The sequence below is a fragment of the Amia ocellicauda genome, chromosome 1, assembly GCF_036373705.1.
Source record: "Amia ocellicauda isolate fAmiCal2 chromosome 1, fAmiCal2.hap1, whole genome shotgun sequence".
NCBI lineage: Eukaryota > Metazoa > Chordata > Actinopteri > Amiiformes > Amiidae > Amia > Amia ocellicauda.
The window spans coordinates 38851433-38868255 of record NC_089850.1 but is presented as its reverse complement, the minus strand read 5'-3'; the positions used below and the strand labels follow the sequence as shown (position 1 = coordinate 38868255).

The 16823-nt window shown below is 39.9% G+C and overlaps 1 protein-coding gene across 2 annotated transcripts in view; it reads left to right on the top strand.

The window, feature by feature from the left end:
* atad2b (ATPase family AAA domain containing 2B) overlaps positions 1 to 16823 on the top strand; it is a 70621-nt gene that overhangs the window by 17109 nt on the left and 36689 nt on the right. For both annotated transcript variants that reach the window (XM_066704139.1, XM_066704131.1), the window contains exons 19-23: positions 793 to 978; positions 4648 to 4783; positions 13917 to 14113; positions 14943 to 15102; positions 16628 to 16750. In XM_066704139.1, coding sequence (XP_066560236.1) covers positions 793 to 978; positions 4648 to 4783; positions 13917 to 14113; positions 14943 to 15102; positions 16628 to 16750 — 802 coding nt within the window. The remainder of the gene's footprint in view (positions 1 to 792; positions 979 to 4647; positions 4784 to 13916; positions 14114 to 14942; positions 15103 to 16627; positions 16751 to 16823) is intronic.

The following is a 16823-nucleotide window of genomic DNA, read 5'->3' as shown; positions in this document are numbered from 1 at the left end:
AACATTGGTGGCAGGAGGTTATAAATATTACATGCTCTTACTTGTCTGTTTTAATTCATTTTTTTTTCTTCTTCCTGATAATTATTACACAGCTGTTATTTAATTAAATTCCAAATGTAATTAATTTTGAATTCATTTGAAAAAGCAAATGATGGTAAGGCAAATCCATAATAATGGTATGTTTAATTAAAAATTGATGCTACAGGTAGAAGAGAATTTTATATTCCCAACTTTAGCTCATACTTCACTCAGTTGCTTTTATTTTATACTGTTGAGTGCCTTGCTTAATTGAAATAATGTTTTCAATTATTTTGCTTCCCTTTGAATTGGCTAGATGTATCATCATCTTTCCTCTGCAATCCAGTTTGCTCAGCACCAAATTATTAAAGCTGTTCCTTACCTTGACTTATACCTAATTCTACAGTATAGATTTGAACATTGTGGCTTCTAAACACCCAGAGATGCCAATACACTCAAAAGAAAATGTAAGAGCAGGGAAATAAATCCCTCTAGAATGCTTCTGTTTGTGTTTAATGATGTATTATTGTCATGACCCTGCTCAGTTCCCTGATGAATTCAGGTGACCCATCTTATCTGCAGTTCAGTCATTAGCCTCCAGATGTCTGTCTAGCTATTCTAGTAAAAAATAGTCAGTGATAATTAAGTAACTAGATCTTATAGTGCCTGCGCTCCATTGACACATTGTGTATGTTGTTGTTGTGTGCCTGCCAGGCATACAGCTGTTGTTGAGATTGCAGAGGAGGGTTTGCCAAGTGTCTGTTGTTGTTGCAGGTGTTTCGCGAGGCGCGGCGCTCAGTGCCCAGTGTGGTGTACATGCCCCACATCAGCGAGTGGTGGGAGGCCATCAGTGACACAGTGCGCAGTACCTTCCTCACTCTGCTGCAGGACATCCCTTCGTTCTGCCCTGTCCTCATCCTGGCTACCTCCGAAACGACGTACAGGGAGCTCCCGGATGAGGTACAAGCCGTTCTAACTACTTTTGTTTCATAATTTGGTTTCATTTTTTCATTTTCATTCTTTTCTAAATTGTATCTTTTTAGCTTTTTTCAGTGTTTTTTTTTTTCTTTCCTCCTTTCCTTCCGTCCTTCCATTTTTTTTGTACCTTTTGTACCTCCTTTCTTTTCTCTCTCCCTTTCCTTCATCAGCGTATCAGGCCGACCATTAAATTGGTTCATTCTAAAACATCAGCACTGAATTATAAAAGGCAAACACACACGTACACCCAAAACAAAGCAAGAAAAACAACCAAAATAAAACCATCTCATTACCATATGTGGCCGGGAGTCAGTGTTTTATCCCCCCAGCTGGAACCAGTTCTCCCATCAGCCCCTGCTTCTGTTGGTACCCCGTACTGTGCAGCTCAGGGGGGGGTCGCTGGCGGTTGGCTCAGCATCGATGCTGTCAGCAGCAGCTCCTTGATCAGCGCTGTGCTGTAGGATAATAAGCAAGGGGACTCTGAATTGGGCTTTCTCTGCCCCAAAGTGTTTTCTTTAAAGGTGTGAATTCATTAAACAGTGAATACATTTTCTTAGCTTCAAATGTATCCTTGCACTTCCTTTTAGTGAAGACTAAGCTTCCAAGGTGTTGGTGAAGGATGCATTGCCGCAGTGACATTTGCTTGGCTGTTCCCCCATTCCCCCCGAATGCAATGCTTTCCTGTCCCCGTTGTAGGACCAGCAAGTTGTGCATCATAAAAAATCCTCTTTTCTTATTTCTTTCTTTTGCACTTATTTGACAAGTGTTTGAACAAATACACGGCCTGTTGTACTAATGGATAAGAGATAATCAGATTTATATTTTTGGTTTGTGCTTATAGGAGTACTGCAATGGAGTAAGAGTGACTGAAAAGAGAGAGTCTAAGCTCCTTTTGTTACCTTAAGAATTTAGATTTAATTCACAACATTTTCTCTTCACTTCTGACGTGCGATGCCTAGGACTCTCTTCAGCTGGTTTCTGAAGATGTCTTATTCACGAAGACTTGCAGCAACTTTCTCCCTTTTCAGCAATTAAAATTGTATCTGAGAAATTAATTATAGGCCTGGTGTGCCGTGATGTGTGGGTGGGTGTGTGTGTGTGTTTGTCCTCATTCCAGTAGGCTTTATTTTCTACAACGCATTACCTAACCGTTAAATATGATTGTAAGAGCCAGACAAACTGAGCTTTTTCTCTGAGCTTGAAATCTAGAGGTAAATGCACAAATGTTTCAAGGGTTTTTTCTCTAGAATGCAGTTTGTACATGGGAGCTCTCCAACATTGTAGAAACCACTCACAATATAGGAACTTGAAAGAGGTTTTTCCTATAGTCTGTGCCAATTGTACCAAATTGTAAATGGTCAGGATTACAAATGGGAATGTGTATGCTAGGGGGAAACAAATACATGACCAGAAGTGACCAGAATGATCCAGCCAGTGTCATTCTACCGAGATTTAAGACAAGTTTAAGTTTTGCCTGTTGTTCTGCATATACATTGCATGTTTCCTGACTTTTATATTTATTTTACTTTGTCTCCCTACATTTTAAAATGAATGTAGGAACTTTTGCAGTACTATCTATACTTATGTTTTTCTTTTTACTCTTTATTTAATAAACATAAGGTCTTTGAGTGGAGTGCGTTGAATATGATATTAAACCTCAGAAGTTCTTATGAAATGCAGGATAATAACAATAAAAAACATAAATAGCCAAATAAGAGAGAGAGACATGAAAGTAGCCAGGCAACATGTATCATCATAAATTCTTAGTCTTGGAAATACTCACCATTGTGATACCTCCTAGGCCTAAAATGTGCAGGGGGTCTCCAATTAAAGCACAAGTTAAGCCTAGTAGTGCGATAAGATGAAATAAGGGAAATCTGAAAGTGTTACCAGACGAGCTGTGAAGAGAACAGAATTGTATGGGTCCCCAAGAGGTCTTGGTTAGAACATAGCAGGAACACAAAGAAAACCACTCCAAGCAGAGAGGTTTTGAATTCTTAGAACGAATACAGTAAAACATTTCCAATCGTAGACCTTGTCAAAATCACTTCCATAATATAATGTAATATCATGTAAGAATACCTGGAAGTCAGTAATAAAAGATCTTCTAAATGTCTACTCTAATGAAACGTGAGGTTTAAAATTAAATTGTCCTTTTTGCACTCTGCAATTCCATAAACTACACATTCTCATGGATTGTTAATCAGGATCTGCAAAGCATTTAAAAACCACAGAGTATAAATTAGCATCTTCATTGTGTCAATCTCTGCCCAAAAACCAGCAGCAATTAAAAAACTTTCAGGTGTGTCATATGATGTTTGCAGTACTGTCAGCTCGTTGCCCCTCAGAGACAAGTTAATTTTTGTTTTGTTTTTGTCACCTACAAAAATCTACCAATTTCTGTGTATAGAAATCCGCACAAAGAACAGCACGTAGTCCTGGGGAGTGCTGAGCTCCTCTGGGCCGAGGGGCGTCACCTGGGGAATCCTAGTTCATAAAGACATGCAGTACAAGATAGAGTCCTGACAGCTTTACTGCTGTGAGACGCCTGTGGCCCCGAACAGGGGAGGGGTGTGACAGCTGCCAGTCAGCTGTAATTATTCTGTTGTTTATGAATACTGAAGCACTGATGAACAACACTGTTTAGGTGCGAGTGCTGTGGAGGCAGGATGCAAATTTGTGTCTTGTGTGTCTAGGGAGACTTGTTTTATGCCACCCTCATGCCCCTAAGACTGTACTAAGGCCAATGTTGTCTTTTCTAGATTCATCTTGATGTGCTTTATTGGGTTCTGTGCTGCTTTATACTGCATAACCTGACTGTAATACTCACAGGATAACTCCCTTGTTTTTAAATATTTAATCATTTATAGCCTGAACTGAACGTCTACATTAATCTGCAGTTTATATCTTTTGAATTTAATTTGATGTAAGCAAAGTTTGTTTGATTTACCCCCCTTTTTTGGAAAGTATTCCTGGGTATTGAGTTTTTACATTTTGGCAGCTTGTTATTTCCATTGATGAAACTAATTGCAAAGTCCATTTAAGTGCAAAACAGACTTTGGGGTAAATTGGTCCCATGGAGTCGGGATTTGTTTGTTTTTCAGTTTATTGAGGAGTGAATCTGGCTTTGTCTCAGGGATTTAAGTGCTGGGGCTTACTGATGCACAGCCAATAACTCAGATCCCATTCCAGTCCCTTGATCAGTTTGAACTAAAATAATTACCTGACGTCTGTTTTCGAATAACAGATGTGTCCTTATTAACTGTTAATGCAACGGGGAAAAAATAATGGCACTTTTCATCAGCTCTGTTGATAGAACAAATCAAGCTCTCGGGGGGGGCGGGGGGAATAAAATAATGGACATGGGTGTTGTGTAAATATAAGAAGTACTTATGATTTCATGGCACTATATTTCAGCTGCGGGGCTAATGTATTTCAGCAGGGCTAAAAGTGTTTATCTCCAACAGTTTTATTATTTTCAGTTGAAAGAGGTCCCTCTAAGAATCAGTGCCATCATATATATCTGTACAAAAACATAAGGAATATAATTTTTGGATGCTATGGATTGTTAGCCCTGACACAGCAAAACCGACAATAAAGATTATAATAAATGTAATTTCTCAATGTGACCATTTTACTTTCTCGTGGCAGGTGAGATGCATCTTCAGGAGCACTTATGGCGAGGTTGTTAATGTGAAGAGACCGAGTGAGGAGGACAGAAGAAAGTTCTTTATAGATCTGATTCTCGTTCAGGCAGCAAGACCTCCAGCACGGAGGAAAAAAGCAGGTATGGAGACGCAGCAGGTGCATGGTTTAATGAAACTGATGTAACATCGTTCACCTAGCGGTACACCGATACATGTGATAGTTTATCTGTGTGAGCATGTGGAACTGGGCCCCTGACGGCACAGACCACAGTGAAAGTAACACCTGAAATAAATAGTAATGCATGAACCATATCAAACAAAGCAGCAGAAAACTGAATAGATGGATGCTGTTGCTCAACTGAAAAATAGTGGAAATGTACTGCGCTGTTGTGAGTTGCAAGTGGTCTGGAAATACCCCATTTCCACTAACCATGTTCAGGTGCACCTCCGCATGGCTGTAACTGTACACCTAAACTATGCCCGGCAGAATTTCCACTACATTGTCGTGAGGTACAGCTGCCCTAGGAAGTGACTGAGACACGAAAGGTGCATGCTGGGACACTCGGCACTCTGGGATTTAGTGTTTTAAACTGGAGGCTGAAATACCTCTAACATTAAAGTGCATGACATTTTTACGATATCTAACATAGTCTTATAGTATAAGTTATACCAGATATTCAAAAGTAGAAACTGGGACACATTGAAACAATATATAAAACAAATTACATAATTTCATCTAGTTTTTGTTTACCAGCGCATCGTAAATAATCATGTTACTTCTCCCTGTATCATGATCCGATTAACACTGACAATATAGCTTAATTTAAGTATCCTAGATATTCTCCTTTATTATTTATCTGTGGGTGGATGAACTGCATTGCATTATTAAATACAGTGCGCCTGGTTTTAAATCTGTCCCGTGTAGCCACTACATATCTATATCATGAAATATACAGTATGACAGTCACAGCCAGCAAAACGAATACATACCTGTATGCATTCTCTGTATACCTACAGCTTTATCAATGTCGCAAAATAAAAGATTCTCACATCCATAACATCGCGGGGCATCAACTTTTATTGTGAATGGGATTCCTTAAAAAATACCTTTGACACTGTAATTAATGGATCAGTTGTATTAATCGGTAGGTTTTGTAAGGTTGTAAGGTTTGTATTTCTGCAGTCGGTAAAGCGTCTATAATTCGATTACTATTAACATATAGTTATAGCAATAATGAGGGATTACAAATATAATTAAAATATACGATTCTTCATGCGATTGATCACATAAAAATTAGCCTCTGTTTAAACCATTTTAATAGTTTAAGATAGTGTAAACGGGGAAGCTAAAAACCATGCAATTTAAGAATTTACAAGATATCGGAGGTGCAGCTGAGCCCTAGTGGAGACCCCCTGGACCGGCACGGCCACGCTGAGGTGCAGCTGAATGTGGCTATATTCTGGTATATACACTGGTATATTCTATTGGGCTCCTAACTTTTCAGTGTAAGAGCTTGGTGGAGTCACTGTGGCCACCTATGGCGGGCAGTATCCTTGGAAACACCGTAACAGTGGCCCTCATTCAGAATTCGTTTTATGTATTGACAACTTTGTAAGCAAACTTAATTCTTTGCAAGATGGGTTAAATAAGGTTTTACAGGCTGTCTGAGGCAGTTTAAAATCACTTTGTTAAAATTTTATGACAGGCAAGGTGAAAAATTTCCTCAGGGCACATCAAAGCTTTGTGAAACTCTTCAGTGCAGCAAAAGAGAGTGCAAGGCGCTCTGCGTTGGCTCCTTTCTCCGGTGTAGCAGCTGCTGAGAGCTTCTGTGTTTTAAATATACACTTGGACACTTACTGTTCTACTGAACTGCCCCCCCTCCCTCTCTATCTCTCGATTGTTTCTACCTGCCAAGATTCAGTCCTCTCCAGAGTGTATTTTATTCACTTGGCAAGTGTCAGTGACTTTTTAAAATTGCTTTTGTCACTTGGACATATTAACAAGCGTGGTGAGAGTCCTTTTTTTTAATTTTATTTTTAAAAATGTATTTTTATTGATGATTGAGTCATATTTCATTTCACACTCCTCCAAATGCATCTCCTCAATGGGATGCTTGATTCCTGGAACTGGAACAACCAGACTCTGCAGCTCCAACCATGTGTTGAATCTCCCAGAGAAGAACGGGAAATAGATTTACTTTGACGTTCCGATCATTAGCCTGAAAGGCACAGCTGGCTCCCAGAGAGGAAAGTTTATCTTTAAATGACCCCATGCTAGGCAGGGTGGGGATATACTCTGGCAGAGCATTCCAGCACGAGACAGACTAGTGATTTGTTTTTCCACACACACTCTGCTGTACAGACTTTTTTCTCCCAAGGTGCTGTCTGCTGACTTACAGGGCACTTTTAATTTGGTTTGCCCACTTTGCTCCCAGGCTTCAAGATATTGTTTCTAAGCTGTCTTTGCTGGAATAGCTCATCGTCATGGAATGTAAAGTGTATCTGCATTGAAAAATCCCAGCAGCAACTGAGAAGAAGACTGAACACAAGTAAAAAAAAAAATGAACAAGAAAAATCCAGACAATAGAAAGTTTTACTCTTTTGCTCTTGTTTATAACAAATGTGTTTTATGTGTGTGTGTGTGTGTGTGTGTGTGTGTGTGTGTGTGTGTGTATGTATATATATATATATATATATATATATACACACACACACACACAGATACATTCAGTACTGTGTAAAAGTTTTAGGCAGGTGTGAAATAATGCTGTAAAGTTAGAATGCTTTCAAAAATAGACATGCTAATAGATTATATTTATCAATTCACTAAATGCAAAGTGAGTGAACCGAAGAAAAATCAAATCCATATTTGGTGTGACCACCCTTTGCCTTCAAAACCGCATCAATTCTTCTAGGTGCACAAAGTCAGGGATTTTGTAGGCATATAGTCAGGTGTATGATTAAACAATTATACCAAACTGATGCTAATGATCAATATGTAGGTTGAAACACAATCATTAACTGAAACAAACAGCTGTGTAGGAGGAATAAAACTGGGTGAGGAACAGCAAATTCAGCTAACAAGACAGTTTACTGTCAAAAGTCATACACCATGACATGCACAGCAACAAGACACAAGGTAGTTTTACTGCATCAGCAAGGTCTTTCCCAGGCAGAAATTTCAAGGCAGACATGGGTTGAAGAAGCACAAAGATACAGGCAACGTTGAGGACCGTAGACGCAGTGGTCGGCCAAGGAAACTTACTGCAGCAGATCAGACGCATTATGCTTACTTCTCTTTGCAATCGAAAGATGTCCAGCACTGCTGTCAGTTCAGAATTGGCAGAAAACAGTGGGACCCTGGTACACCCATCTACTGTCCGGAGAAGTCTGCTCAGAAGTGACCTTCATGGAAGGCTTGTCCCCAAAAAGCCATACCTCTGACGTGGAAACAAGGCCAAGCGACTCAACTATGCATGAAAACACAGGAACTGGGGTGCAGAAGTGCTCTGGACTGATGAGCCAATTTGAAATATTTGGCTGTAGCAGAAGGCAGTTTGTTCCCGAAGGGCTGGAGAGCGGTACGTGAATGAATGTCTGCAGGCAACAGTGAAGCATGGTGGAGGTTCCTTGCAAGTTTGGGGCTGCACTTCTGCAAATGGAGTTGGGGATTTGGTCAGAATTAATGGTCTCCTCAATGCTGAGAAGTACAGACATATACTTATGCATCATGCAATACCATCAGGGAGGCATCTGATTGGCCCCAAATTTATTCTGCAGCATGACAACGACCCCAGACATACAGCGACAGTCATTAAGAACTATCTTCTGCGTAAAGAAGAACAAGGAGTCCTGGAAGTGATGGTATGGCCCCCACAGAGCCCTGATCTCAACATCGAGTCTGTCTGGGATTACATGAAGACAGAGAAGCAACTGAGGCTGCCTAAATCCACAGAAGAACTGTGGTTAGTTCTCCAAGATGTTTGGGCCAACCTACCTGCCGAGTTCCTTCAAAAACTGTGTGCAAGTGTACCTGGAAGAATTGATGCTGTTTTGAAGGCAAAGGGTGGTCACACCAAATATGGATGTGATTTACATTTTTCTTCTGTTCTCTCACTTTGCATTTAGTTAATTGATAAATATAATCTATTAGCATGTCAATTTTTGAAAGCATTATTATTTTACAGAATAAGTTCAAACCTGCCTAAAAAATCCTCTCATTGTTAATGTCTGACACTGCCCTGTTCACTGTTGAACAACCTCAGCGGTATTGCCATTTTCTACTCACATTATCCTGTTTATTTGTGTGTTTCTCCTTGATAGTTTGTACCATATGCATTTATTGTTTATCAAATGAAACAAGTTGTGGTCTGTCGTATTATAAGGGCTAATCGGCTGACAGAGTACAAACAATTACTCGAGCAGATGCAAATTAGTCCTGTACACTCTGAGAAAAGACCGATTTCGCAAGCCTGTAGCTCAGGCCAGGAAGACCCTACAAACGCGAGTCAGACATCGTTTGAATGTTTCTGGTCTCTAGTTTCTATATTTTATTTTATTTATATTTTGATAAACGTATTTGATACATCTATTTTTAACGATCTGAAAAGAATGGGGCGGAGTGTAAAGGGTTAAGTTACACGTCAACGAATGTTAATTAGTATGCATTTTTTATATCAAAAATAGAACTGGATGCTATTTAGTATGCGTTTTTGATATCAAGAATTCAATTTCTGATATCCAAAATACAATTTCTGATATCAAGAGTGCAGTTGTTGATATCAAAAATACCAGATCATTCTTGATATCAGAAATTGTATAAATGTTATAACGGCTTGCCATATCTTTTGCTTTCTCTGGTCCATATGCAGTGTGGTGCACACAATGATACCAAACAGCACAGTGACTACTTTCCTCTATTTAAATAGGCTGAATTACTGACTACAAGATTGGAGACATGTGTGATACTAATTAAAGGAACGAATTAGTTTGGAATATCACTATAATCCAATTATTTATTACTTTTTCTAAGTGTTACCAACAAATGTGTCCAGGCCATTTTAGAATATCTTTGTAGAATGAGCAATAATTCATCTCTTTTCACAGCTTCTTTGCTTTATTCTATGACATACCAAAGGCATGCAATTATACATGATGCAATAGCTTTTAATTTAATAACTTTTCAGGAGGAATAAAGCATAATTTCAATGAGCTGTAAGAGTACCAACAAATTTGAGTACGTGTGTGTGTGTGTGTGTATATATATATATATATATATATATATACACACACACACACACTCACCTAAAGGATTATTAGGAACACCTGTTCAATTTCTCATTAATGCAATTATCTAACCAACCAATCACATGGCAGTTGCTTCAATGCATTTAGGGGTGTGGTCCTGGTCAAGACAATCTCCTGAACTCCAAACTGAATGTCTGAATGGGAAAGAAAGGTGATTTAAGCAATTTTGAGCGTGGCATGGTTGTTGGTGCCAGACGAGCTGGTCTGAGTATCTCACAATCTGCTCAGTTACTGGGATTTTCACGCACAACCATTTCTAGGGTTTACAAAGAATGGTGTGAAAAGGGAAAAACATCCAGTATGCGGCAGTCCTGTGGGCGAAAATGCCTTGTTGATGCTAGAGGTCAGAGGAGAATGGGCCGACTGATTCAAGCTGATAGAAGAGCAACTTTGACTGAAATAACCACTCGTTACAACCGAGGTATGCAGCAAAGCATTTGTGAAGCCACAACACGTACAACCTTGAGGCGGATGGGCTACAACAGCAGAAGACCCCACCGGGTACCACTCATCTCCACTACAAATAGGAAAAAGAGGCTACAATTTGCACAAGCTCACCAAAATTGGACAGTTGAAGACTGGAAAAATGTTGCCTGGTCTGATGAGTCTCGATTTCTGTTGAGACATTCAGATGGTAGAGTCAGAATTTGGCGTAAACAGAATGAGAACATGGATCCATCATGCCTTGTTACCACTGTGCAGGCTGGTGGTGGTGGTGTAATGGTGTGGGGGAAGTTTTCTTGGCACACTTTAGGCCCCTTAGTGCCAATTGGGCATCGTTTAAATGCCACAGCCTACCTGAGCATTGTTTCTGACCATGTCCATCCCTTTATGACCACCATGTACCTATCCTCTGATGGCTACTCCCAGCAGGATAATGCACCATGTCACAAAGGTCGAATCATTTCAAATTGGTTTCTTGAACATGACAATGAGTTCACTGTACTAAACTGGCCCCCACAGTCACCAGATCTCAACCCAATAGAGCATCTTTGGGATGTGGTGGAACGGGAGCTTCGTGCCCTGGATGTGCATCCCACAAATCTCCATCAACTGCAAGATGCTATCCTATCAATATGGGCCAACATTTCTAAAGAATGCTTTCAGCACCTTGTTGAATCAATGCCACGTAGAATTAAGGCAGTTCTGAAGGCGAAAGGGGGTCAAACACAGTATTAGTATGGTGTTCCTAATAATCCTTTAGGTGAGTGTATATACACACACACGTGCTCAAATTTGTTGGTACTCTTACAGCTCATTGAAATATGAATATATATATATATAATTTACTATTTATAGGTATGTGTTTGTAGTTCATATTAATTTTTTAACAAAATATGAATGTTTTAACTTGGGAAGAGTTCAGAAATCAATATTTGGTGGAATAACCCTGATTTTCAATCACAGCTTTCATGTGTCTTGGCATGCTCCCCACCAGTCTTTCACATTGATGTTGGGTGACTTTATGCCACTCCTGGTGCAAAAATTCAAGCAGCTCGGCTTTGTTTGATGGCTTGTGACCATCCATCTTCCTCTTGATCACATTCCAGAGGTTTTCAATGGGGTTCAGGTCTGGAGATTGGGCTGGCCATGACAGGGTCTTGATCTGGCGATCCTCCATCCACACCTTGATTGACCTGGCTGTGTGTATGGAGCATTGTCCTGCTGGAAAATACAGTCCTCAGAGTTTGGAACATTTTCAGAGCAGAAGGAGCAAATTTTCTTCCAGGACAACCTTGTACTTGGCTTGATTAATGCGTTCTTCACAAAGACAAATCTGCCCGATTCCAGCCTTACTGAAGCACCCCCAAATCATCACCCATCCTCCACCAAGTTTCACAGTGGGTGTGAGACACTGTGCTTGTAGGCCTCTCCAGGTCTCCGTCTAACCAATAGATGACCAGGTGTTGGGCAAAGCTGAAAATTGGACTCATCAGAGAAGATTACCTTACTCTAGTCCTCTACGGTCCAATCCTTATGGTTTTTTTGCAAACCTCAACTTGGCTCTTCTTTGCTTCTCATTGATGGAGTGCTTTTTTCTAGTTTTGCACGACTTCAGCCCTGCCCCTAGGAGCCTGTTTCGAACTGTCCTCGCCATGCACCTTACCCCAGCTGCCATTTGCCATTCTTTTTGTAGGTGACTTGATGTCATCCTACAGTTGTTGAGTGACGTTCGAATGAGTTGGCAGTCATCCAGTGTAGAGTCGTTTTCGCCCTCTGCCGGTCTGTAGCTTTGTTGTCCCCAATGTCTGCTGCTTGACCTTGTTCTTATGAAATTTTAAGGATGGAAGCAACCCGACCCTCACTGTATCCCTCTGCCAGTAAAACCAGAATTGAACCCATCTTTTCCGCACTCAAAACTTTCCTTTTCAACTCGTTTGGCATGGTCAATAGTTATTTGATTCCCATTACTTTTAAGGTACTACTAGCAGTAGCACTGTGTTTTTGCCATCCAGCTGGTCCTATTGCAAGAGGATAGTGATGATCACAACAGTGGTTTTTATACGTTTCCTCGTTAAATAAGATTTGGTTCAGGTGATCTCTTAATCAGTACCTCATTCAGTAGAATGTGCCTGTGTTGGAATTCAGCAGACACTGGAATGGAATGGCAGCCATACATGTAGGGATGCTGATTTAAGAAAAAATGGCAGTGGTCTGCATACATACCCCTTTTAAGATATTGGATAATTCCATTAAACCTCACTTTGTATTTTGTTTCCATGCCAAATAGATGCATTCATGTAAAATTAACTCTATTTTCTGGATGTTGCATTCTTTTCAGTCCAGGCAGTATTCCAATTATTATTTTCTGGTGTCTGGCAGTCATTTTGAGAGTATCTGCTAAATAACAAATTATTGTTATTATTAATACCCAACAATACCAACCACAATGCTACAGTATTAAGAAGCCTCATATAACATGGTGGAATATATAATATAGGAGTTCTAACAATATTGCACTCTGTTTTTTTTTTTTTTACAACTGTTCTGCAGATTCCATGCCTTTATGCCATAACATTATTTATTTATTTTGCCTTGGAATAAACAGCTTTTAAAAGAGTGTTGTTCCATTTGGTAGATCTGCATTGGAATAAATCTCATTTAATTTTCCATTTTTAAATGGTGTTGCCTACCTCTTCACATTGGACTTATTTACAAATGTGGTCTGAAACACAAACACTGAGGGTGCACATGATATTCATGATCACATGATTGGCACATTTAGGCAGCCATGATCTGTGTTTTGGAACATTTGGTCTGTTCCAGTTGTGTTTACACTGCAGGATTAAATGCTATTGATGTTTGATACCACCTATTATGCAAGTCCAAGCCAATCCCCTATCCTAGAGGAAAGGGATAACATTTAATTTAAAATCACAGACCTCTGTGTTGACCTCGCTGAATTACATTTCCCAATTCATATGAGAACAATTTTAGTGACTGAAATTAAATTTGTCAGATCCTCCCATGTGTTGCAAATTAGTGGTGTATAGTTTACTTTCAGCTGATTTCATCACTTATTCTTACCTGGCTCCCAAAAAGAGTTGCCCTCATTAGCCTCCTTATTTAGCTTTTAGTCGAGAAGAAACAACATGCGTTTATCTTTTAGTGGATAGATTTACTGAAAATAAATAGAACATTGAAACTTGACCTAAACGAAGTGCCAACGTATTACTGCAGACTGCAATAAAAATTCAGCTACTCGCCATATACATTGCCACAGCATTGCAAAGACATTGCTCTTTACGTTCGATCACGATTGCTGATCCAGCTGCCGCTGACACATTTTAGTTCTTTTTTGATCCCAAGATGTGATCAAAATTGAAGTATAAATGTAATGTTTTGTTGATGCAGGGAAGTGTGGTTGCAGGGCAGGCGGGTAGTAGTCTGTGGAAAAGTGTTGCACACAGCTCGTGCCTGCTTGTGAGTGTGAGCTAGTGCCCAAGTTGTGCCCTTGCCCCACAGCCCTGGAGACACTGGAGGAGCTGGTGCCTGCGGAGCCCCCGCCCCCCCGCCAGCTCTCCCAGGAGGAGCAGAAGCGGCTGGAGGACCAGGAGGAGGACACGCTGCGCGAGCTGCGGCTTTTTCTCAGGGACGTCACCAAGCGGCTGGCCACGGACAAGCGCTTCAACATCTTCAGCAAGCCTGTGGACATCGAGGAGGTGACCCCCGACCCCCGCCAGCATCTCATGATTTCTGACAGCAATGTCATAGATAGCTTATCTGTACATTGGAAAACAAGATGATTTATACACTTAATATGGCAGGCCTCTCCACAGATGCATATACATTTTACTTAAATTGATTTGTTTAATTTTTGTCTAAAAGCAAGGTTTTTTATTTAAGCAATTCAACAAAATGGCAATGAAAAGTGGCCTCGTTATGAGCCACTTTATGAGACGAAGCGTGTCGTGAGGGAGCGTGGTGTTTGACATGTACTGAAGGACGTACTATTAGAGTAATAATTAAGAAGTTAAAAACCAGTGGAGCAGTGGCACACCTGCCTGGTGGAGAATGCAAGTGCATCTTCGCCTACCCACAGTGAAGCAAATGTTTCAGGAGGCAAAGAAGAATCCAAGGGCCTCAGGTCTCTAATCTCATTAAAACATGAATAAAAAATAAACTAGAGAAAGGCTCAGTTTCTTTATCCTTACAAGGGGAGGGTGCACAAAGTACTGAAAAGCAAGGGTGCCAATAATTGTGACACCTTTGTTTTTGGAAATACATTTAAAAATTTTGGAAATGTGTAATTTTGGTTGGTTCCCTTGAATAATTAATAAAACACAATATATTCTATATGTTGGAAAATGACAATATATCTCAATACCGGTGTTTATTTTATACAACTTTTTCTTATCTTTATCAAGGGTGTCAGTAATTTTGGAGGTGACTGTACTGTACATATGGAAAGCTGATAATCACTGCCCTGTTTCCTTTTTCAGTGCAGTGTTGTTTTGTATTTCTTTAAAGAGCGAGATCTCTTTGTTCCAGGTGTCAGATTACCTTGAAGTTATCAGGCAACCAATGGACTTGTCAACGATAATGACCAGAATTGATACCCACAAATATCTGACTGTGAAGGACTTCCTAGGGGATGTTGATCTCATCTGTAGCAATGCTCTGGAGTATAATCCGGACAAAGATCCAGGAGGTAAGGACACCCACGAGAGCTGTACATTGGGGAGAAGTAGCAGCTGGTGCATGTTAAGCCCTTGAAGATGCTGAACGCTAATGAAAAGGACTACATTTATATTGAAAAGTTTTTGAACAGGAAAAATTAATTTCGAACAATGACCAACTTTGGGAGATGAGCAAGAGAAGCAGGTCGAAGTGTTCAGAAACATCAAGACACTGCAGCAAGTAACCTTTTGCATTTCTCATATTTGATGTTGTAAATTGACCTAGAATGGTAATGGTCTTCGATCTCCTATTCAGTCAAAGTTTTAACATTTTGGTCTCAGGTTGGCTCTAATTAAAATCAGAAAGACACTGCAGGATGACCTTACTGCTTCCTATTAGCAGACCTCAGCAGTCATCTATAGTAATAAGAACCCTTTGTTTTCCGAACATCTCTGAGGGAGATCTCTCCTCTGTGATTATAGACTAAAACTGAACTCATCCTTTGCAAATACCTCAGAAGTGTTTTAATTTTCATTCTCCCCAAAATATATATTTATAAATTTAAAATGTGGAAAAAAACATGTATACATAGGCACATGTTCAATATATGATGGTCACTTTAAAATGCCCATGTATTGCTCTCTTTTTCTGCAAAATGTTCTAATCAGTGTTTTGCCCCAGCAAATGTTCTAAGCAGCCCGTCACAGAACTAAATGCGCATCACCATCTGTTTTTATCCATTCAGTTAATTATCTCCCAGAGCATTCCTTTGTGTGGCTGCATGTTTGTAATTTTTCATCCATTTGTCAGGCCCATGCTCTAACATGTTTTGATAGGGCTAAAGTCAGGATATGGTGGGGGCTGTCAAGACTTATTTGCCATTTTTCTGTTTGTGTTCCCATGTTTTCATATTGCAAAACCTCCTGAGGGTTTTGAATGAAGCTGAAGAACAGAATGTTTCCTTTACAATCTTTCCTTCCTTTTTTTTGCTACATATCTTATTTGTGTAGTGGTAAAAACTACTCTAAGCCTTCATGTAGGCAACATTTTGACAATCCTGCATTTTTATTTATATTTTATCGTGCATACTGTTTTCTCAGGGAGCTGCAACCCTCAGATTTTGTTTTATGTGTCCTTAACACTCTGTAGTTTATAGCCCATTGTAGATATTTGTGATATGTTGTTTTGCCTGAACAAGTTTTTGAGCTGAATATCTCCATGTCCTCCAATAATAATTGCCTCACACAATACCCTTCCTTGTCAGGGGTGAGTATAATATGTGATTATAAATTATCACTGTACAATCCAAAGCAGGATAACTGTGGTGAAACACCAGCAAAACCACTACATATTTTTAATGCGAACAAGCAAAAACATGTCACACAATTCTGTGATTTTTTTTTAAAAGCATGATTTGTTTACACCATGCACTGGCAAGGGTGCATAGACTTAAACAAAAAGTAGCTCAGTATGTGAGTTTGTTCTACTTCACAGGGGGAGAGAGTGCACTAATGCCAGCTTGTACGATAGTCCAAACCTCTGATTTCACCTCACAGATAAAATAATCAGGCACAGAGCCTGCACGCTGAAGGACACTGCCCACGCCATGTTTGCAGCTGAACTGGACCCAGAGTTTAATCGAATGTGTGAAGAAATCAAGGAATCAAGGCGAAAGAGGGGTGAGTGCCTTATGTAACTGATATCCAAATCATCTTATTGTCACTAAAATACTCAGTCTGTCGTGTCAGCATA